General features: G+C 41.9%; 1 protein-coding gene across 1 annotated transcript in view; it reads right to left on the bottom strand.

Annotated features, from left to right (window-relative positions):
• Positions 1-24,565, bottom strand: part of cxadr (CXADR Ig-like cell adhesion molecule) — a 41,440-nt gene that overhangs the window by 8,944 nt on the left and 7,931 nt on the right. Inside the window, exons 2-3 of the mRNA XM_031310913.2 lie at positions 5,437-5,606; positions 1,115-1,319 (exon numbers count right to left, since the gene is read on the bottom strand). Coding sequence (XP_031166773.1) covers positions 1,115-1,319; positions 5,437-5,606 — 375 coding nt within the window. The remainder of the gene's footprint in view (positions 1-1,114; positions 1,320-5,436; positions 5,607-24,565) is intronic.

Genomic DNA, 24,565 nt, shown 5'->3' with positions numbered 1-24,565 from the left:
GCCTAATCAGTGGCTTGTGCGTCAGCTGTAGTCACAGTTAATGGTCAGATTATCTGTGGCTGGCCATTCATTTCTTTTATGACTTTATAACTGCTTAGTGGTGCCACAACATAGCTACTGAGAAGCCTGCTTGTTTTCCAAGAGCTCATGTCTTTCTGGTTGAGCTAGTTGGTGCAGTGCAGTCACTTTTGTACACATGATAAAATGTCAACAAGCCATTTTTTGGAGATTGCCCTATCTTTAGAAAGGAGAAACCGTTCCGGTAACAGGGCTGCGATAACAGCACAATATGCAGCTTCTCCCACAACGCACTAGTGCAGCACACGTGGGTTGTTTTTCCCATATGCAAATACCAGGCTGGGTTTCGGGAGGCGATTCCCTTTCGACATCATTTAGTCAGTTGACTGACCAGCAAGGCCACTCTGTGTGAGTGTGTGTTTGCCTTGGGAGTGAATCATCTGACTTGTACAACTCTGATGTGTCACCCATCTCACCCTGTGCAATAAAAAGCCAGCTGAGTGCATCAACGCCATTGCTGAGGTTTGACCACATTTTTAAAGACAGGATTACATTGTGCACTTTGGAAATGATGTCATATTGTTTAATTGCCTTTGCCTGTACTATTTAGGGTGTTAAGGTTTCAAAATGAATAACGTGTAATCATTTGATATTATTGTAGTTTTCACAGTTAATAGTCTAAGAATATAGCTAATAGTGTAAATATTTGCATCATTTGCATACGAACATTAAAACAAGTTAAAATGGGAGCTGTGATTGACGAAAAAAAGCAATAAAATAATTTTGTTCGCCAAGACTAATACTAAATAGAAAAATAGATATAACTTGTAAATCATGGCCGCAATATTAAGTGGAAAAAAAATAAATCATTTTAGACATAATCAGAGCGTCGAAGATGAATACAGAATTGTATCACAAAGGGGGCAATGCTCCACAGCCTCCGGGAAGGTCATGCACTCGATTTTGGAAGGCATTACATCAAAACAGCCAAGGAGGGCAAAGGCCGTGTGATTTGGTGCATGTGTAGAGAGAGAGAATTTACCCTGTGAGGAAAAAAAGCAAACACACCAGAGTGTGTTCAGTTGGTTCCACTCACCCATGACGATCAGCAGCATCTTCCTGCTGCGGATGCCGGGAGCCTTCTTCACCTTACACTGGTAGGTGCCCGAGTCGGACGACTTCAGCCCCGTCAGGTTGATGGAGGCGTCGCCATTCTTGGGGTCGGCCGAGTTGAAGTGGACTCGACCCTTCATTGGGTCATAGTAGTCCTCGTAGGACCTGTCACCAGAGTACAGGATCACCTGGATGTGAAAAGGGAGTGAAGGAAAGACAGGTTGAGTTAACCTAAACCTACATAGAGCGATGCAATTATCCGTTTATGAAAATAAAAGTCCTTCTAGAAAACCAATAAAACAAAAGGCCTTGAAATGACAGTTGTGGGCTTTCTGAAAGCTAAGGCCTTGCTCACTGAACCAAACTAAATATATGGAAGATAGAAAGCAGCCTCTGTTTTATCTTGGCAATGCCCTTCAGCCTGGCAGCCTGCGCTGTTCTGCCCTTTCTGTGCTCAACAAGAATGAAGGTGGAACAAACAAAGCGACTACTGTGGAGCCAAATCAACACCTGCTGTGTCAACAAAGAGCAGTAGCCCCCCAATTCTGTTGCCCCACACACACACACACACACACACACACACACACACACACACACACACACACACACACACAGGAAATGCCTAGAAATAAAGGCCAGGTGGAGCCAACAAGAAACCTCATAGCTAGTAGCTGCGGTGATGGAGGAGGGGAAAGAACAAAAACAAGGAAAACAACGAGGAGGGTAAAAAAAAGAAAAGAAAAGCAAACAACAATGAAAAGAGTTTTCATTCTCTTTCATAGACACTGGCATATTCTTCCACATTTCCATGGAGACAGTCATCGGCAGGCTTTTCTATGCCACGATCAACACCAGGCATACGCACAGCAATACCACTGGGTAGAGGAGGAGGAAAGAGAGGAGAGAGGAAAAAAACTAAAGATGGCAGGAGGAGAGGAAGAATAATGAACCCATCAGAGGAGGCAGAGCAATTGAAGGAAGCACGAGACGAGCAAAACAAAAAAGGTACACAGAGTCAGGGATGTTCTGCTGTGTCTACAGCAAGTTGTCTTTCTGCTACATTTCCAAATGGAAAGCTAGTTCCTGGAGTGTGCTTGCAATGGCCACCACGTTCATCTTGTACATATTTGACATGTAAACAGGTAATGTAGTTAGAATTCCACCTGGCTCTCAGGGGAGGGAAACCTAGCCTTCTAACTTCACTGCGGATCAGAACATCAGCAGTAATAACAGCAATATGCGAGATGAGAGCACGGAGGAAATTAAATTGCCCCAAGCTCAGCCAGACAAGAACTCTCACTTGTGCTCAACCACTTCACAGGCACACAGATGAGACTGTTTACACACATGCACACCTCTAACAAAAAAAATAAAAAATAAATCTGAACTGCGCAATAACCTTGAGAATCATGATCCAATGAAGAAAAAAAAAAAATCCCATAAAGAGCCTGGAGAATGGAAATGAAAAGGGCAAATGACTAGACAAGCTGGCGGGGGCTGGAGAGGACAGAAGAGCACCACTGTCTGTGTGCTGCGTTTCATAACAGGTAGGACATTCAGTGATACAATCGCCACCTGGCCCCGCCATTCTCAGTGGACCGATCACGCTGCAGAGGTAGCAGTCCTCCATTGGCCGGGCTTAAGTTTCATCTGACACAGAAAGATGAGGTCATCGTCATGTGATGCTCAGGCAGGGAAGAGGAAGAGCTGCAGATCATTTGAGAGGCAAAGCAGGGAGCTGCAACACCTGTGTACTCTAAACAACCTGCAGAGCTCAGGGAGTGCAGCATCGCGTCTTTGCGCTCCCACAGAGGCGTTTAACTTGAATGACTCGGGAGTGCTGCTGCCACATGCTTTCACAGCAACAGCTCTGCTCCAAACTGCTTCACAAGGTTACAGCAGAATCCCCACCTGAAAACGGATCCAGTGTCCTTCAACATGGAGGCTATAGAGAATGTCACAAAATGAGTCATCACTGATATACAAACAAACGATGCAATTTTCACCAAACAGTGTCGTGGCTTTACAATCAAATCCTCCAATACTTTGTCAACATGCACAAATTCCTGCCGCAATAAGTACAGCAAACAAAAGGCTCTGCCGCTGCGCCCAAGGACAAATAAGACAGTTTGTATGATACGAGATAAGGCTATGCAATTTTGAATGTTTTTCTTCTGAGCACATATATCACACCATTCAGATTTACTTTTGATGTTTGTTTTCCTCGTTGTTCTCACAGTGGTGGGGAGCACTCAGGGCACACCCTCCTTCCAGCTAATCTGTAGCCAGGCAATGAGAGCCAAATGCTAATGACTGTTTCTGTAGGCATGCCTGGCATCTCTCATTCAAGCCCAACAAAGCAACATGCATTAGCTATGGTTCACCACCCAGACCCTGATGATACGTGGGATATGTCAGATGAAGGAGGCCATCATTCCCCAGCAGATCCTGGATTGAATAGATAATGCTGTAGCATTACTTCTGATTGCATCAATGCAAAGAAAACTGGAATAATATGGTTCAAGAATATGAACTAAGCGCTCAGAGGGTTATTTGCCTATTCCAGGCAGGCACACCACACAACCCACCTCCCTGCTTGCTAAAACAGCGCTTTGAGTTCCCAGCTGTATGACCCTGTGGACCGATCCTGTTGACTAGTTCTCTCTAGCACTTTAAAAGTTGTATGTATCTGATAGTGGCTGTTCCTTTAAGCACAGCCTGGATTTGCTCATGTGCATGTGAGCAGAGGTTCACCATGGTCTTTGAGTATCTGGGAGCCTCTGGCTATAAAGTTTAGCCTTCATTCTCATCTCCTTTGCCTGACCTAGTAGCGTTGGTCCTCTCAGATCGGCCTAATCCCATTTAACACTGTCACATATATTAAAGCAGCCCCTTGGGATTAATACGCCGCTAATTACAAAGAGTTTACTCTTGAGCATGACTTCATATTGGTTAAAGGCTATGAATGTGAGCGCGTGTATATATAGCGAGCAAAATCTGATAGGTCAAGGGGAACAAATACGTTCAGAGAGAGTCTGGCCTGTTTTTAAAATCCTACAAAAGGTTTGGCAAAATGAATAGGTTTGCAGATTGACCTCATCAAAATGATGCAATTTGGGAACATTCGATAGATTTCTACAGCTGCAATCACACATGAAGAGGAAGAGGCCCTACCGGGGAACCACCCACACTGAATTCTGTCCTCCCTTGTAGCATTATTGAGACACTGAAAAATTTAAGAATTTAAAAAGCTCTGTAATCAATATTTCATCATAAGAACTATTGATATATTGAAAATAATGATAGACTGCTAACTCCACCTCCCTTTTCTTCACTACTCCAGTTAATGATTCAGAGTAAAGTAGGTCAAATAACAGAATGGGGGTAATTGGTGACTCCGTAATGGCACAAGACCAGAAGCAGGAGTACAGAGGTCTACCTGGGTGAGAGAAGGACCTGTTGGGCCAGTGGACAGATGACAGTGGGTGGATAACAGAGACAGAGAAGCCTAATGATGAGCCTGTGACCTATGCCTAACATTCGGGCCAAAAAAAAAAGGGAGTGAAGGAGAAGGCTTGTGACAGGTGGGGGAGTAGAGAGCCATGGGAGAGACTCACACCACTGGAGCGATCTGTACCAAGAATTTGTCTCTATGGCTGTGAAAGCCCTGAGGGTGTGTAGAGATCCTGTAGAGTTGTGTAGTCCTCTCTTTCCATGGCTGAGGGCCATGCTGGAAAGGAAAGACACTGCCTGGGATAAAGAGAGCTCCCATCGCTCCCACAATGAGTCTGTGAGAACACTACGGACAACAAATGCTCAATACAAGTACATGTGGCTCCAATTACATTTGTCTTGTATAATGTATACTTCCTATGTTTCACTGCAACAACTCAAGGAAATGCACACCTAGCATAGAGCCTGTATTGCATTTCAACACACAGACACACCACAAGTGTACAGTTAAGTGCAAAACCACACACACTGCAAACAAATGACGAGGGACTTTTAAAGTCTTTAAAAGCTTTGAAAAAAAAATAACACTGATTTCTGTTTTTTGAAGTATTGTTGAGGAGTTTGTGAAAGAATTTCTAAAGCTGCATACAGAAGGCCAGGTTTGGAAAAGATGCCATCAACTACCTAGCAAAAAGGCAAGAACAACGCTCAGCTTCACTGAACATAGATAAAATGGATGTGCTACATAAAAGTCGATCAGAGAACAAATAACTGCCAAATGTACTTTCATATGCTGTCTTCAAAATAAAAAACTGTATTTCTAATGTTTGTGGGGAACATCTAAAAACGCACCACTTTGTCCTCTTTCTGGTTGTCAGAGGACAACAAGCTCCATTCAATATCCAGCGGTCCAGAATCTTCCGCGGCCAGAGTGAACTGGCAGTCCAGCTTCACACTCTGCCCGCTGGCCTTCTCTATGGATGTCGGCGCCGTAGACGTGATCTCTAGACCAGAGGCCAAACCTGGACAGAGACACAGAAAGAGAGGGAATTAATGCACTGCAACAGGCATAATAACAAAACATTAAATGCAATTTAATACCGGTTTCACTATCATACCGGTAAAAGAATGACGGAAACACGGTAGGGATAATAAGTCCAACAATTATTTATTAAGGACATTCATTTAATGACATTTATATCACATTTTTGTTAGCAGACACAAGTTGTATAGGACGGTACAATTCCTAAAAAATATAATTAATAAATTAATGTGACCTTAATCCAGATGAGCGGCAGAAAATTGATGGATGTCTCAACCAACTAAAAAGTTGTATTCTTTTCAGTTTATTTAGGATTTGGCTGAAATCAACACTTGCCCATTGTCAGATGATGAACGTCCTAGCTAATGTAGAGCAGTAGTGACGGAGCTTGCTACAGGTCTGATGATGCTGACTGAAACTCCAAAAAAAAAACAAAAAAAAAACAAAAAACTACTTTTTTTTTTGAACAGCCTCCTACAGCACAGTACACTGTCACAACAATCCCACTTTCAGCTTATGTGTGAAACATCTGCCAACAGCCTGCATCAGATATTAAACATTTTACAACTGACATATTACACATTACATTTTAAATTAACTTGTTAATAACTTGAAACCGAAAGGCCTTTTTGGAGGAAACTGAATGAAATGCTTTTCAAGGCGGGCAGATACCCTGAATACAGAGCTAGAGACTCATCGACCCGGGGCAGTTGGGAAGCCGTTGAGCCTCGGTGAATAGGGCTTTAGTAGGTGGTGGAACACACGTTGGTACACCTGGGCGAGCTCAGACGACCTCAGACAGTGCATACTCTTAGGATTTGTACTAGCCTTGGACTGTGAGGATTATTAAGTCTGCAGGCACTCAAACATTTCTCAACAAATAATTTTTCCGTCTCATTGAGGAGTGATAAGGGTTATAGATTGCTTATGTTTAGACAACTTTTCCACTCGTATTCATTAATGCAGCTCAGGACAATATGAGGTGACAATATGAATATTAAAATCACTTAGACTCCGTGAGACAATGATGTGTGCTATAACTTTTTCATTAGAAAAAAAAAAAGCATCTACAGAACACGGGTGATTGGTCCTGCTTAATTTGTAAGTGCAACATTTTTGCCAGAATGATCTTACCAGGCAGCACTTTTCACGCAATCTGATCATGTTTTCCTCTCTAGCCTTGGCAGCAATACATAGCCTTTCCTTTAACTGTTTAAGCGTATTCCTTATTCACCAGTTTGTCCACCATTAGGCCAGTAATAGCAATGTAGTAATGTTAGCTGCAGTGAGCTTCAGGAAAGAGAGAGATACCTGTGATAATACTGACACACCACCAGATACTTCTTTTTATTTTTGGTGAATGACAATGTTCATTTTTTTTACATTGTGCAAAACAACTGACAGAAGACCACAGATGAGTTGATGAAAATAGTTTGTAGTGACTTGCTGTACAGAAACCCTTTCAGTCAGCAGTCAAATGTTTGGATTCGGGGAATGTGTCACTCGTGAAATAAATATGGCTCTGTCTTTTGAGAAGTAACTCTTAAAATATGTATAGTGTAAATCACACCGTGAAAAAAAAGACACTAATAGAGCAGAACACAGCATAGCTAAAGGAAGGGTGATAATAAAAAAAAGAAACTGTAGCCTATCATCAAACTGGAGCAGACTCTTAAGCATTTATTCTTAGAACGAATAAACATAATTTCCTGGTGACATCAACTGGGTTAAGATTCTCCATTCAATAAGAGATTTAAGCCGCAGCATGGAACACAGTCCATAGAGAATGGAGTTGTCACATGCTGCCTCGACATATTAAAATCCTTCTGACAGCCTGCCACCTTCCAGTCAATGGGGGGTGGTTTTTATTTTTTATAAAAAAAATAAAAACCATAGCGTTTTCCTTAGCTACATCTGCATCTCATTTCACTGCTTTTACAGCAACTGGCAGACGGAGCTGACTCAAAGATAATTGGTTAAAAAGGAGCCAAACACGGTAACTGTGAACACTTTGTTGCCCTATTTTCTCTTCCTGGAAAGGTTTCTCTTTTGATTACAAGGTTTCCATAAAAGACAAACAAGCAAGAGTACATGCATCTACACAACCACAAAGGGACATAAAAGTGCATGCTGTACTGTGGTGCAGATCATTTGTACTAAGGCCATAATCACCCTTGTAAACTCTGTATACAAACAAATCTACAAACAGTAGAGGCGAGGTTGAGGTGACAGGATATATGTGTAAAGAACCTCCATTTGGACTCCTGTTTCCCTGTCCCTTCCACATGCCCTGGTACATCCAACATCCCATTAAACACAAAGCAGAGACTTTGCTGGGGCTTGCGGCCTGACAGATAGGGTTACATATGCAACTTAAATCATGAAAATGGAAATATTCCTTTTGATTGTGATATTGAGACAAAGAGGATGCTGCCAGCTGATTACGTGAGGGAAGTTTCTAGACCCTGGCCCTCAGTGTTAGAAGGGTGTGGGCTACAGGTGTAGGTCCCTGCCGCATCCCATGTCCATCAGCTCCGTTTCAGCCTCCAACCTCACTTCCCTTTGTGCTGTGGCAGACAACTGAATGAAAATACACCGCAGAGGCTTACACACACATATAGAGAGTGACAGTTTGCGTCACACACACTATTGTTGAAGCTCAGAGCCTGTAAGCACTTGATATGGTTGCAAAGCACAAGCATAGTTTTATTCCCTATCCGTCGGTGCTGCAGCTGGTCGTTTCAGCCCACAGATTTTGACAGACGGCCTTGATGGGAGCGATCTATCGCCTTCAGCAGAAGCAAGAGAAACAGGGAGCAATATAGAGAGAACGGAGATATGTGTCTATCACTGTCAAAACGGATACACAGCTTGGCAACTGCGTGACGGAAAGCTGTGTCAATTCATCAAGCGCTTAAAGAAGCCTGGGCATTTCACAAAGTTGCTTAGAAAGGGGAGAAAATTGCATTCTGTGGGAAAAAGAACGTATTCAGCTGGAAGAGTTGATCAGAGAGACTGGTGGTTTCTCTCACGGGTAATGAGGGACACTGTCTGATGTACCTGTTAAATCAATGACAGACCTCTGAGGACTCAGACAACATTTGTTTAAATTACAGTTCAGCCAGAGGCCTCGTCCATTCAGCACCACACAAATGGGAAAAAGTGCCATTTCAGGATATCATCCTTTCCACTGGCAAACAGATTAGTTTGCTTATAAACCTGCCTGTGTGGTGGCTCGGGTGACAGCAGTGCCAAGGCAAATGAATACAAACACCATGAGTGTAATCTAAGGCAGGGATCTTCAACAGGGGGTCCGGGACCCCTAGGGGGTCCTCAGAGTCAATGCAGGGGGGGGCCTCCAAATTATTGTTCATTTTTGAAAGTTTTTTCAAAAGTCTTAACATTAATCTTAATTAATTAAACTTTTTTTTTTTCCCTTTATTTCAGAGTGAGAGACCATGGATAGACAGGAAAGGTGGGAGAGAGATGGGGGATGACACACAGCAAAGGGCCGCAGGTCGGATTCGAACCCTGGCCGCTGCAAAGGACTCAGCCTACATGGGGCACACGCTCTTACTGGGTGAGATAGAGGCCGCCCCATATTTAACCAAATATAACCCACTTCTTACTGGCCTATAGGTAAGGTAGTCACTAAGGCCATCCACAGCTACAGTCAATCCTAAGGATTCACTGTGCCACATGTATGTTTAACATTAAAACATGATTTATAAAATCATGCATACAATTATTAGTAGCTTAATGTTCTATACAAAAAAAGAAAATTATGTATAAAGGCTTTAGGTCCCCCTAAACATTATTGTAGGCCCAGTTTATTATGCAAATTCAATTTATACAATATATGTATGTAGTAGAGGGTCCCTGCTCCGTCTCTATTTTAGTTAGGGGTCCTTGGCTTGAAAAACATTGAAGACCCTTGATCTAAGGTTCATTCCATGTTTAATCAACAGACAGGAATCTATAAATCTGTTTAATCCATCTACTGCACGTATAAAGTCGTGGTGAACGTAAATTAAATAATTAGGTTAGTTTATTTAAAGTCACAGCAACTCTGCAATTATAGCAAAGCAAGCGGATGTTCAAGGCCCGAAAAATCAAAAGCTATTTTTACTATGAGTGACGGATACAGAAACCCATGTTTTCTGCTAAAGTCTGAACAGTTTGGGTTCATTCTCAAGAGAGATTGTGTGTTTGTGTTTTTTTCTCACTGGTTGGAAGGCTTAGCTTAGCAACATTTGAATCAAAATGCGATGACAACTATGTGTCTGTTTTCTTCTGTTTCCAGCACTGTTACACCTGATCAAATCACACCCATACAGTCCTGAAACCGTGAAACTCTCAACAAATAAAAACTAGGCACGTTTCTTTTTTTGATTGTTGCTTATTTAGGCATGAATATTCAAGGTTGTAGAGAAATATGTAAAGATTAGTTACAAGTTAGTCGAGCCCAAACATATAACCATCAACAAAGCCTTCTAGTAACATCATCAAACATGTCCCAGCCCTTAAATTATGTATGATCCTCATCCTTCACAATAAAAGGCATTTGTGAGGAGAAAAAAAAAAAAAAAAAAAAGGTGCCACATTTTTACACTTGATGTATAAGCAACCAGATGGCAACCTTTCCATGAAATACAAATCACTATAATGGAGATACAAGCTCAGTAAAAATAACAATCATTTTAATATAAAAAACAGGGCCTCTAAACAGGGCAGAGTGAAGGGAAAGGAGTCCTGATGAAGATTATGTGACCAGGTAAGCCCACGCACATCAGTGGCTGCTATCTAAACAACAACAACGTCGCATTAGGAATAAACAGGAAATAACCAAGAAAGAGTAAACTGACAAAGATTGATTCACACAAAACCCTAAAGCTATTTTTATTTTGAAGCCCCTGAAAACGTGGTTTCCAATCTTCAGTATTTCTTTACAGCATTGGATATTTATTCCTTAGTGTGCAACCGTCAAAGTTAAACATCCTTAGGTATCCTTATCCGGTTTGACTGGCAGTGGTACGGTAACATGAGCAAGCAAACCACAATGGTCACCAGAATGGATTAAAACGTTGCTGAAACCTGATTGGTGAATGCAACTACATGACATCATTCGCCTCCCCCCCCCCCAAACTCCTGCCCACTTTTAATAAGTGAAAACACCACAGAGAAAATATAAAATACAGGAAATCTCTCACAGAAAATAACCCAAACTATTCACACTTTAGGAAATGTGGGTTTATGTAGAGAATGAGAAATTGGGTTTCAGGCCTTTAAAATCCAAAATTATCATGACTAATTCAAAAAATAATAGCCCTAATTAAAAACTAACCTAGATATGGCAATTTCAATGAGTGATTAAGGATTTCAACATAACTGGCTGAAAAAAATCATCCCCTGCCACTATGTTCTCATAGTGGAGTAACCCAAATAACCCTGTCACCTGTGAAAAGCAGCTCACAGTGTTAATCAGTAACTACCAGCTATCAACACATACTGTACATACTGTGTATGAACTCTGGAGCATGTGACTCAGAGCAGAAATGATCTTACTGAGCTCAAAGTCTCTGCCACGGTAAGAGAGTGCTCCATATAATTACTGGCTTATAAAGGGTGACTGTCAAATCTTTATAGAGTAATGGCACCAGGGCTAAAGTAAACTGGCCTTCTTCCTCCAAGGCAATATAATCGGCCGATAAGACAGACCATCATTACAGTCCAAGGAAAACAATGACAAATAGACTGATGATAAATGCAGTCAAGCGTATACACCACACGCAACTTCCTTGAGCTCAATGACTACGTTTACATCCACATAATATTCCAGTTTTTGCCCTTATTCTGAAAAAGACAATACTCTGACTAAGCTGTTTACATGGCTAATGAAAGGTAATATTCCTGTTTACATGCAGCCGTGCAAAATAAGAGTTTTTCAAAGTTTTCCAGCGGTGGCGGACTTGTTGAACCATGCAGACACAGCGTCCCTCTTTCATTCCTTCAACCGGCTTCTTGAAAAGGTCGGCGCTGCGATGTTCGTACATATCCAAAAACCTGTCATAATGTTTAAAAGCAGCTGTGTGTCAGCTTTTTTTCTTTTATCCATGCAACTCTACCGCAGCCCTGCAAACTGTCGGCTGGTTGGTTTGTGTACAACAACCATAGCAACACACAGAGCTGACAGCGAGCCGTAAAACAGGCAAGAGGCAGTAAACTGCGGTAAAAACCCTGATTGAGACGCATATTCCGAATGCGCTGTATACATGTACATGTCCCACGAATGCTTCTAAAACCTGAATAATACCAACATATCCCACATCTTAATCGGAAAATGCTAAATTCGAAAAAAGGCATTATTTGGAATATCCAAAATGGAATATGCTGTTACCATGAAAGCTACTGTCCTACTGTGTGTGTGTGTGTGTGTGTGTGTGTGTGTGTGTGTGTGTGTCTGCGTCGTAGGGGAGCCGAGCAGTGGGGGAGGGCACGCTGGCTAATTAAAAAGTCTTAATAACTATTCATGGCTGCCTGTGTCTCTGTGAGCGTCTCTTTCCCTCCAGTCTCCACCACACTGTCTGACACAGCACATCCCAGCGTGGCTACTGGGAGACCGGGAATGAACAAGAGGAATTTAGGGTGTCAGCATGCTCCACCCAATACCCCCACTGCCATTCACTCATTCACACCCCCCCCTCCCACCCACCTCTCCATCCCTCCCTGCATGCCTGTCCTCCTCTCCACACCCATGATTGTGGAGTGCTGGTCCCCTAGGCCTCCAATTCTCTCAGGTTCTGCCGATTGTAAACCCCGCCACCCACCCCCTCCACCTTTGTCGGCATACAATGGGGAGCGAATCCTGTCTCCTGGCAACCAATCCCTCCGAGAAGGTTGCCGTGGCGCTTAAAAGACGGCATGAGAGAGAGAAAGAGAGAGAGAGAGAGAGAGAGAGAGGGTAAGAGAAAGGCTAGATAGACAGAGAGGGAGAAAGAGGTTAAGTAGGTGGAGACAAAAGGGAGAGTTATGAAAAGGAAAGTTAATGTTACTTCGTCATTAAAAAGCATTTGTGGGAGTTAAAAAAAAAACTCCAGCTCAAACAGGTCACGGTGAGGCATCTTTCTAAACATCCACATGGTTTCATACACCAGGGCACGTTGTAAACACGGGCATATTTTTTGCTAGAAATTATTTTGCTGATTAAAATGATGAGCTTAATAACCATTTAGCCAAACAAAGTAAAAAACTGTTAACTGTGGGGAATTGCACATTGAACAGTTGAAACATTAACTTGTCAGTGCTCTCTGGTGTACGTAATGATGTCACCGTTACCAAGTTATATCAAACCTAGGCTGGCGCTTCCTGTGCTGCAATTTCTTGTTACTTACCAGCCGACATATACACTAGGGATGGGCAATTTAAGTAATTTCCATATTTGAGTACTCAAATTAAATTATTAGTACTAGCGACATGGATCTAAACGTAGGAATAGGGTCATTTCATTCGAACGAAAAATAAAAAAAAAGATAGGTTGAAGGACTGCTGACGTCCAAAATCGAGGACTTGAGTCCTCATGGCCATCCCTAATGTACACTGATACCAATATACCGTATTTGCAGTAAGCTAATATCGGCTTGGCCAATTCATCGGTCTACTGTAGCTCTAGTTTGTAGCCAGGAAAGATTAGTTTCACAGTGACATTACATGAATACCATTTACGTTAAGTTTTGTCAGAGGTCTTCTAGGCAGACATGATGTTAAGCTGTAAGCGTAAGGACAATAAACCCTGAAACCAGGAGACAATTTAACAAGCTAACCTCTCTGACCCTTGTGCTAGCCAGCTAAAGACCCTCAGAGCCTTGGCAGGGGTCACAGTGGATCGTAAGCCTCTTTCTCTACCCTTTGACTTCACTGAGCATCCTTGGAAGTAAAGTCTGAAAAGCCAAGTCTTACCATGGGGAGATAAAGGCAGCAGCTATTTCAGGCTCACAACGCAACAACAGCAACAAGAAAAAGCCTGAGGTGAATGACGTGGCGCTTACTTCGGTTTACATTCTTTAAGGTTTGCTCAATGCAGTTACACTTGCATTCGGTCTGATGTAAGTCTCAGTGGCAGTCAGCACATTGGTTTAGTATTTCAGTCAAATTTAAGTATTTCAGCCAAATAGCTACTAATAAAGAAATGTACGAGTGTGTGCGCACGGTATGGCTCTAAAGTAGCAAGATATCAAAGTATGATTTTTCATCTTTTTCTCATAAACAACACAGCAAGTGGAAATATGTTCAGTTTCCTTGCTTTTAGAGATAATATAAAAACACAGAGTAAACAATCTTGAAAGTAGTATTATTTTTCAACCAAGTGAGAAGAAAGCCTAACTCTCACTTATAAGAACAAACAACCACACAAAAAAATAGTGAGAGCTTTTGAAAAGTGTGGCACATTTTCCTGGATGGGCAATGATGGTGGGATGAACATTAGTGATTCATTATAATAAGCAGTCTGGGGGGGGGGGGGGGCGCCTCTGGAATGAGCAAATTAAACAACACAGACCCCATCATCAAACAGTCAAGCTAATCCCCTGTGACCATGCCGAAGAACATCAATTATTTCGGGCACAGCAAAGGATAACTTCATACTTTGGTTGCTGCTCAGAAAGCAGGCTCTGGGTTCTCGCCCCAGTGCCCCCGCTGGAACTATTCAATTTGAAGCAATGTGGTATACCCTAAGAGCCAGCTTGGCCGTGGTTTATTTAGTGTTGCAGAGGGCTGGGACTGTTGGACCATACTGATTGTGCTGTAATTCAGCCTGAAAGCTCCACTTGCCACGCAGAGCTGCCATCAATTCCCAGTGCAGATGACCTAAAGGCTGTTTTGACATAATTTAACATTAAATGATGAAGGGGTGACGAATGACAGGCACTTAACTCGACAGCCTGAGCATTTGACAGCTCTTATACGAGCCTATGGGCGGGGGGGGATGTGGTTAATGCCGTTGCTGTGAATGTCCACAGCAAACAATCGATTTTTTTTCACATTTCATGTACATTCAAATTAGTTTTGTAATCCCACCACATTGCCTCAATTAAAGCAATTGAGGGAATAAAAGGAACTACAGGAAGGAAAGAGGAAGAGAGGAAATTTATTATGGTGGCTTGTTCCTTAATGGTCTGTTAACAAAAAAGGTAGAGTCTTCATCACAGAGACTCTCAAGTCATGGCCCTGGGATTTGTACTTCTTATTTATAGAATTAGGATTTTACAAGGTGCAGGAGAGTGGATTTAAGCAGATGCTGCTTGTCTAACCTCTCTGCCACCATTAATTGTTCTAAAGCTAAACACAAGCCACTAAAAGCAGCCCTGGCCAGAAATGGCATGCATCCCTTCCCCCATCCCTGTGAGTGGAGGCAAATTTATCTAAAGAACCCTGAAGAGTCAGATAAGACCCCCCGGTGTCACTCACACACACACACACACACACACACACACACACACACACACACACACACACAAACACACACACACACAGGCCTGTATCCCTCAAGACTGGTTTAAAACCCAGGGACAAAGTGAGATGGTGACAATGTGGGGGCTGGCTGTGCTGTGAAGCCGATAGGCAAGACGCCAGTCCAAGGAGCAGCACACAGATAGCCGGCTGATAACACCCTCGCAGAAACAACAGCAAATATGCCAATATAGTCATGTGAGGAGGAAATGAAAACAGAAAAGAGGCAAAAGGACAAGAAGGTGCCAAACATGATGTGTTTCAGAGATACATTGGTGTGCCTTGTTATAACAAAAAGGTTATGTGGTTGTGACACAGAGGAGATACAAACATGAAACAGCTGGAGTGTTTTCTCCAGTCAGAGATGCCAGAGGAGTGAGTATAAAATCATGCCCTCATCACTTTGCAGCAGGGGGAAAAAAACAAAGCAATTCCCTGCAAGCAATTAGTGTACACGTGAAAGCAGTTTGCATGCCTTTGAAAATGCTGCAAAATAGAAATATGCCTCACAAATACACACATTTGTGTATAATTGTTGCCATTTAATCCCCATCACAGGAAGAAAGGGTCGGTGGATCAGGTAGAGGTTTTAAATCAATCATCAGCTGCTGATTAATGGAGAAAGCCTATGCCAAAGTAAAAACAGAGGGTGAGACAGCAGTCAGGTATTTGTTGGCCCAAGAGCGACGTTATCATCCGTGCTCCATCTGCTATCAACGTTAGATTGCATCCAAATATGTTTAACTATTAGACATATGTAATCTAACTTTTTACACACACATCAGACAATCCAATCTAGCCGACGTGCCACAATATCCTGGTCGACACTGCTCACAATTAGGGATGTAACGATTACCGGTATAACGGTAAACCACGGTAAAAATGTTGAAGATAACAATTACTGTTTTCATTTAAAATATCATTATTATCACAGTGGATTACCACGGTGTGGAAACCGCGTGTTCCCAGCTTTATCCGAGTCTCCTGAAGTTGCCGCGCGGGCGCACTGCGTAGCCTACAGTGTGTTTCTTGACGTTGGAATCATGGCGGAAGGAGGAGATGACAGCGCTCAGGACATTTATCAGCCTTGTAAAAAAGGCCATAGTAACACTTGCTCACTCTCCTGAGATGATTGACCAATCATTGACGAGAGTCATCACTTTGGTCTCCTGCCAATCACTCGCGCTCAGACAGGAGAAGGGGACAGAACAGCAGCTGTAAATGGACTTTTTTCTTTATCATTCCTTTCCCATTTTCGGACTTGTTGAAGTGATGTGTGTAGCCCAGAACGGAAGTTAAAACTATTCTGTAGCTTGCTAAACTGTCATGGTCTGTCATGTGTAAACGTTTAAGTTACGTTTATTCATATTTCAATAAGTGTACTGCTACAATGTGGATTAAGTTTTGCCCGTGTTACGACGTGACATTTATTTGGAGGGAGAGAGAGAGAGAGAGCGAGAGCGAGAGCGAGAGCGAGATATTATCGCCTTGATAATATTGCTGTTGCTGCGTTTCTTATTGCATAGCTGATAGATGTGCAGATTGTTTAATATTACTTGTGCAGCCACGTGTTGATATTCAGGTTGTGTTTGCTAGCAAGGTGCAATCGCCAGTAAACAGACTAGCCTGTGGAGCCATATGCTTAGCTATTAAAGGTGTTTGCTCTGTTATGGATATGTGTGCTGTAATCAATGTGGCTTATTCTCAGTTTATGTTACTGAGCAATGTGTTACATTTATGTTAATTATTACAGAGAAATTAATGTAATTCTTAGTATTGTTTCTTGTTATATGCTGGTGGCTATAACATTTCGTTTTGGTAAATAATGTTCATAGTAAGTCAGATGCTTATTAATGTGCATTATTATTTGCTTATATTTCAGAACCACATCCAACCCATGTAACGTCAAATACAACTTCATAGTTAACTTCATGTTGGAGTTGTAAATCAGACATCTCTGGTTCAAGTTCTTACCAGACCCCCTACAGCAGGCCGGTGTTTCAGTAGCCAGTTTTCAATAGTTTTTACAAGCCTATTGCCTATATTTTTGTAATATAATAAACACTGTTACACTTTTTGAAACTATTTCAGCTTGTGTAGGCCTATCAGTGCTTTCTGAACATATTGAACACCCTTTTAAAAATACCGCGATAATACCGAAAACCGTGATAATTTTGGTCACTCTAACCATGAGGTTACATTTTCATACCGTTACATCCCTACTCACGATAACTTTTGATTCACATAATCTGCACAGAGGATCAGACACTGCAATCACATGTTGCTGATGTGATGAAATGCATTCTGACCACTTCCTAGGTGGTCTGGCAAATCAAAGTCATTTAGTACAGGGCCTTTTTCTAATTTTTTTATTTCTTCTAGTTATAACAGGATCCCACAGGAGGCATGTAATGTCGAGCAGAAAGAGGGTAAACAATAGGGTATACAATATTAGAATAGTGGATTGACCTTAAATAGGTGAGGTGTCTTTATGATCTTTTGAATATTTTTTTTTTTATATTTTTGATGAAATACAAAACAAATGAGGACTGGGTAAGGCTGTTGAAAGACATCATGTTTATCATAGATGTGTATTAGTGTTCCAAGCTTCCAGCAGTTTACTATGAAACAAAAAAATGAAAGCCAAATGTCTCAGTGGGGTGTAGTCATAGGGTCTCTCTCCCTCTCCCTCTACACACACACACACACACACACACACACACACACACACACACACACACACACAGGAGTTTCTCCTCACTGAGGGGGAGGCAGCCATGCTGCTGCCTGTCCTATCCCCCCCATCCTCCAAAACAAATAAAGTGTCTGATACAGACCAGGCCCCTGCCGGCGCCCCAGCCCCAGCCTTTGTCCGGGCCCCTAGGCACAATGCCAACAGTGATCAGGAGGCAGCGCCGCTGATCACACACTGAGACACAATTGGCGCAGAGTGCAGCTACTTCATTCAGACTGACGGTGGACTCTCACAGAGTGGTTTCAACTGAGGGACAGGACGTGTTGGAGAGTCGATCCAGATCATATGGGTTTTAGAGAAACATACAAACTCAAATTCACATGTGCAATGCAGAAGACAAGCAAAACATCCAAATTTACAGAAGCAAACAACGGTTTCTCATGACTGCTTAATCATGTCAGAGAGGTGAACACATAAGAAGTCTGCTTAAAGCAATAGAGCGTGAATATCATGCTAGAACATTCCCCTTGAAAATTAGGGATTAGAAGCCCTTTCTGGAGCTCCTAACGAGCCCGGTGTTCATTAGTGAAAACTCAGAAACTCCTCAGGAGGGGAAACAACTTCACATTTCTGGAATTTCCAGAGCTCAGCTATTTTTTCGGCTCCCTCTGAGGTGGGCTGAATGTTTCCCTGCACCATGTTCACTGAAATTGAGGCTGTGAGAATGAAAAGGGCAGGTTTAGTCAGATTTGCCTTTCTCAGGGATAACAAACGACTTCCTCATCATAGCATCTGAAACAAATCACTGACACCAACAACTCCCTCGTCCAGTCAACTGAGGACTCTTTTTCACTCAACTTTAAAAAAAAGAAAGAAAGAAAACAAATGTCCCCTAGGTAGTAAATCTAGTCATATATGCACAACATGTTTGTAAAGTAAACACCTATGGAGAGGTAAAGACTCTTATGGCTCACTGCCAAACCACTAAAAAGGATTAAGGTGTGGGGCCAGACTGCAGACAGAGGCAAGTATAAAAGTATCAAGAATTCAAACAAAAAACGCCTCGCAGTGAATTCCTGGGTTCCTCCCTTGTTCCTTTAGATAGAGTGCAGCATATTTTAAAAAGCCTACCCACTATTTGAAATAACTTCGAACTGATTCATCAAAATCTACATAATCCTTAGAACAGGGGTCGTCAACATTTTTTAAGCCAAGGACCCCTTAACTGAAAGAGAGACGGAGCAGGACCCCCTACTACATATGTTGTAAAAAATGAAGATGCATGATAAACTTGGCCTACAATAACATGTAGGGTAGCCTAAAGCCTTTATTCATACATTTTTAGTGCATACAATACTAGCTAAAAAAATATTTGTTGCCATGATTTTTGTGTTTTATTATTAAACATACATGTGGCACAGTGAATCCTTAGGATAACTGGATCTGTGGGTGACTATCTTAATGATTACCTTACCTATAGGCCAGTAAGCCTATCCTCAATGGGTTTTTTTCACAAATAGGCTGATTTATATTTGCTAATAATTTGTTGGATTCATAAGACATTTGTTTTTGGAAAAAACTATAATTTGGTGGCCCCCCTGCAGTAACTCTGAGGACCCCCTGTTGAAGTTCTCTGCCTTTAAAAGATAAGAAATACAGCCGACATATTTTCCTTGCATCTGAGTTAGTGTTCTGATTAAACATTGCTATGAAATGAGGCAGTTACCTCTGTTACAGCTGATTTTCTCATGTTTTGTGCAGGATGCAGAAGGCCAAGTCCTGCAGATTAAAATATTACCTCTGCCTATGGTAGATTTACACAGTACCCTATTTTCCATGTAGCGCAGAGGCATGTGTGGCTGTCAGCTAGAGTGGTTGGGAGACAGTCAATGAGTCTGCCTCGCTCACGCCGTTTCCTCCAGGCTCTGGTCTAAAATTAGGTTCCCTGCCTGAAGGACATTGCATGATGCTGGTATCCTGGACTTTGGGAGAAAATACACAGGAGACAGGACTATATGTGCTCTATGCCCAGAGTGTGCCGCCAAGAAGGACCAAACACTGGTTATTTGAGTACAAAGATATCCGATTGCCACTGAAAGCTCCCCGAGGACCAAAATGACGTATTGACTGAGTAATAACTGCTAAAACATCAATTCCTTTTCAAATGCATTTATAACATCCCTTCTCGCTAAACCCTCTCATCCTGTCCAAAGCACTCCCGTCCAGGCAGAATGAGGTCTTTGTGAAAGTGTAACAACACAGACAGTCCCTTCCTGTCCTCTGTGTGGGGGAGACACTACAGCAGGACATCAAGATAAGACTGCTGTTAAAAAGATAAGATGGATAATCCTTTTTCTTTCCTCTATTTTTCTCGCCGCTCACACAGGCAGTGAAACATGCCTGATTTTTCAAAGCTCTTGTCTCTTCTTCACTCCGAGGTTCTCGAAGGCAGGTGTTGTAATGCACCTGAGTGTTGAGCCCTGTAGGAAGCTGCAGGCGAAGACTGTCAGTGGTTGTTACAGCTTAACCGGCAGTGCTGGGTTTATTCATGCCTCCAGCTCGCACTCTCAGCATAGACATGAGGGGAAAGCTCCAAACAACCATAACGTGGTCTACATACCACGTTAAATGACAAGATGCGATTGGGAATGTTAAAAATAACTCAGCTGCACTAGGTTAGCTTTCCTGCACAAGGAGGAAATTCTACAATTTCGGTTATGACATAGTATGACAGTATTTCTTCTCCACGTTGTGTTCTTTCACTGTGCATGAGATGGGGCTGTCAGACACAAAAAACAGAGCCGAGTCTGGACAGTAGAAATACATGCAGTGACCATTAAAAACAAAGAGCTCAGATTCATAAGGGGAATCAAGATTCTAGGAGTTTTGACTATAGTCTTCGTGGGCTAATTAGATCTCAACAACCTAAGCATCTGTTAAAAATAAATACAAATAAAATAAACCTCAGAGAGCTGATCACTGCAAACTGGATACAAATTCCTTTAGAAAACATTAAGCACAGTGTACATCAACATATGTGTAACATCCGCATTAAATTGGACTCCAGAGCATAAAATTGCTTCTGAATTGAAGAGCAGAAGCTGTGCTGTTTTGTGATACACAGCAGAGTAAAGCTGCTACCAGGGATGCAATGAGGAGCCCAACCACCCAAGGTAAAAGCAATTGCACATACAACATCTATCTTCCCTCATCTATTTCTAATGAAGGCAACAAGAAACAAATTAACATGAGCTTTTTGTCAACAGGTTGTATTGCGATGTTTGTAATATTGTCACTTAGTTTAATAAGAGAGCAATTAAGTCATTAAAGTTGTAACCTTGGGGCACCCCAACCCTTATGGCCTTACCGCAGCGGTGCAGGTAACAGCAACAGTAAGGTTGATATCAAGGAAATAAGATTGCGATGCTGCGATTGCTGCATGGTTTCCCTGTGAATCCCTCTCAATCTGAATCCAGCACAACAATGGCACTATTGACAATGACTATATTGGCCTTACGCAGCCCGCTCATTTTGTTCCACTTTGAGTTTTATATCTTAACGTCTGGTTGCTATTGCTGGCTATAAAAAAAAACAACAATTAAAATATGGGCCTGATCCTGTTCACACAGCCTACCATACATTTCTCAATGTTGAGATCATACGGAATCTGATATACCAACATGAGTTAAAACATATTTTTTTTAGTCCACAGCGCGCCGCGGCGTGTAGGTCGGAGCCTGTCTCCACCACATTCCCCTGTGAGGTAGTCAGCTGTGTGTCTGCCTGGCATACTCTGTATGTAGGAGGGCGATTTAACCCGCCAGTCCTGTCACGTAGCTCTCCGTTGTGAGCGTCGTCCAGCAGAGAGCCTCAAGCTGAAAAAACTGAGCAGCTTAAAACGCAACCTGCTTTAGCAGCTATAGTGTAAAGTTAGCACTAGCATGTTAACTAGCAGTTAAGAAACATTGTATAGCCTATTTTTCTTTTATCTTTGCTTAACTGTTTAACTTAGTGTTAATCGGCCAAACATTTTATTGTTGGTTAACGGTTAATCATTAACATCCCAAATTTGTAGTAATAAGATTGCAACACAATAAGTCCATGTCATGGTAAACCGGAGCGTTTGTAACAAGTGTACCTAACCAAATAAGCCTTCTGTTGATGATGTAATTGATTGATGTAATAACAAAACACACATTCCAATACATTCTGACCAGTCACCTTGACTATTATACCAGCTGATCCCAGAGCTGTGCTCCAATTAGCACCACAACATAGCGGCCGGTGTTTGTCAGACTGCTGTAAAAGACGGTCTCTAATTTTCCTGCACGCTGTTCGTTTATTATTTATTACATTATAAAACTGGTTAGACATTCCCATTGGTATGCACAGGACGATCTAAAAAGTGTATCAAAAATGGGGTTGGATTTCATGGAAATCTTAAGGATTATAACGTATTTAATAAAACTGTGTGGATATTCAACAGACACCATAATCCTTGGAGAGGGAATGGAAATGCTATCTGAAGCAAACAAGAAAAGCAAGTTCAACCTTTGTTGTCAGTAAACATTACATCAGTCAAGGTAAAATATTCCTTTAATTGATGACTGAGAGGATGAACGCCTTATCCAACAATATCATGTTTAATTTAACATATATGGCAAAAAGTTAAAAAAAATAAAATAAAAAAGGGCATTCACAAATAGCCTGGCACCTTAAAAAGATCAGCAAGGTTGTCTGGCGGTTGCGTGTTTAGTGGAAGTAGTAAAGTGCTTTTGCCTAATACCTGCCATACAAGCCAACTCCCTGATGGCTTTAATGACATCTAAAAAAGGTCTGACCCCGGAGTAGTCTGGACATGCAGGCAAATATTGCTTATATGGCATCCTGGACCAGGCTGACAAGTATATAATCTCAGTGAAAGTCTGCGGCACAGCACAATGGAGACTGTTCACCTTACGGGACGTGGCTTTCACATGAAAATAAAAGATTCCCTGTTGATACGGGTTGAAAATGTTGAATCCTGATGGGGGAAAAGCACTGCACGACCCGACCTGACAACGTAGGAAGCGTGCTGTGGTGATGGTTTGGGTTTGTATTGACAGCAGCTCGTGATTTCTTGTCCAACTTGATAAACACATCCCACAGGGTCTTACATTAATATCTGTTCCCTTAGATCCAGGTCAAGGGTAGCCAGCTCATTTTTCCCCCACACTGTATCTTACAGCAGATGGATTAGCAGGGACTTTTCATGTCCAAACTAAATTCACATATCTTTTTGACAAGGTCTTTTAAGCTCTTGGGATGCTACAGTACTACCCAACACACTAATGGCTGATTAATAACGGTTAAAGATAGGAGACGTTGTAGTTTAGATAAAATGCTAAGTGACAATGAGTACGTTTACATGCACACCAATATTCCACTATTATTCCGAATATGACAATATTCCCAATTTGATACAGGTCATAAAACGGCATATTCCGGTTGGATATTCCAAATAAGGCCTTTTTCCGAATATAGCATTTTCCGATTAAGACGTGTGGGATATTCCGGTTTTATTCAGGTTTCAGAGGCATTCTTTAGACATGTATACAGCACATTTGGAATACGTCTCAATCAAGGTTTTTACCGCAGGCTTATGGTCAGCTCCGTGCGTTGCTATGGTTGCTGTACAAAAATCAGCTACTTTTAAGCATTATCAAAGACTTGGATATGCCCAAACTAAGCGATACAGAAACAGCTTTGTCCCAGTGGCTATACGTATATTAAATAAGTAGTAGCAATACAGGTCCGCTCCCTTATTTATTTTTATTAACCTATATATTTATTTATTTATTTTTTCTGTGTGTCTGCAGAACTATTGATTTATTGTATTTTATTAGTAATGAGCAATGATGTCTCCTTTGTCACGTTACATCCTACAGTCTGCTGCTGAACAGCTTAGTTGGAATTTTTTTTTTCGGAAGAAGAGCAAAATCCGGAGTATTATGTGCATGTAAACGTAGTCATTGTAGGCAGTAAGCTTTTTCTATATGTCCCAGTGTTTCCTCTATGTTGATTTGACCGTGGCGGCCCCCCAACGGTATCAGAAATAGGGCTGCATTGTTAGAGTGCATGTCGGAGAATAGCGTGGACACACGAGGATAACTAGCCAGTTGAGACCGTGTGTGTACGTCCTTGAGAACTGTAAGTCGTATAACTTATGTTGTCAGTTCATTTAAGCCTGGTCTTGCAAATTTAAATTAAGTTAACTGGTGATTTTCGTTGTTTGTGTTCTTCACCTGCCAGCTAAATTGCACGTGGCTGTTGATTCGATAGCGATTGATGAGCGCCCTCGCCCACGTTTGTATTTTAGGTGCATTATTTATATTATATTTATATTATTATTTATATATGGGTGCAGACCTGCCCCCTCTGCTAAAAAAAATCCTAAAGGAAACACTGTGTCCACAGGTCATTCATCTACAACTCTAGCTGTAGAGTTGTGTTACAGCTCTAGCTGTCGCTGATAAATCATCCCTTTACTACTATCACTTAGATGTCCCGTCACAGAGGAATTAAATATAGAGCAGATGTTTACCTAGGTGTGAAAAGAACTGGGTGCTGCGGGTGGCAGTGAGACTGGAGATGGGGTGAGGGTTTACTCTTCTCCTTCCAATTATCAACCACTTAGAGAAAGCCAGCCAGCCAGCCAGCCAGCCAGCCACACAGCTCTGTGTGTGCCCATGAATTATACA

The sequence above is a fragment of the Sander lucioperca genome, chromosome 13, assembly GCF_008315115.2.
Source record: "Sander lucioperca isolate FBNREF2018 chromosome 13, SLUC_FBN_1.2, whole genome shotgun sequence".
In the NCBI taxonomy this organism is placed as follows: domain Eukaryota; kingdom Metazoa; phylum Chordata; class Actinopteri; order Perciformes; family Percidae; genus Sander; species Sander lucioperca.
This window is presented reverse-complemented; position numbering and strand designations above follow the sequence as displayed.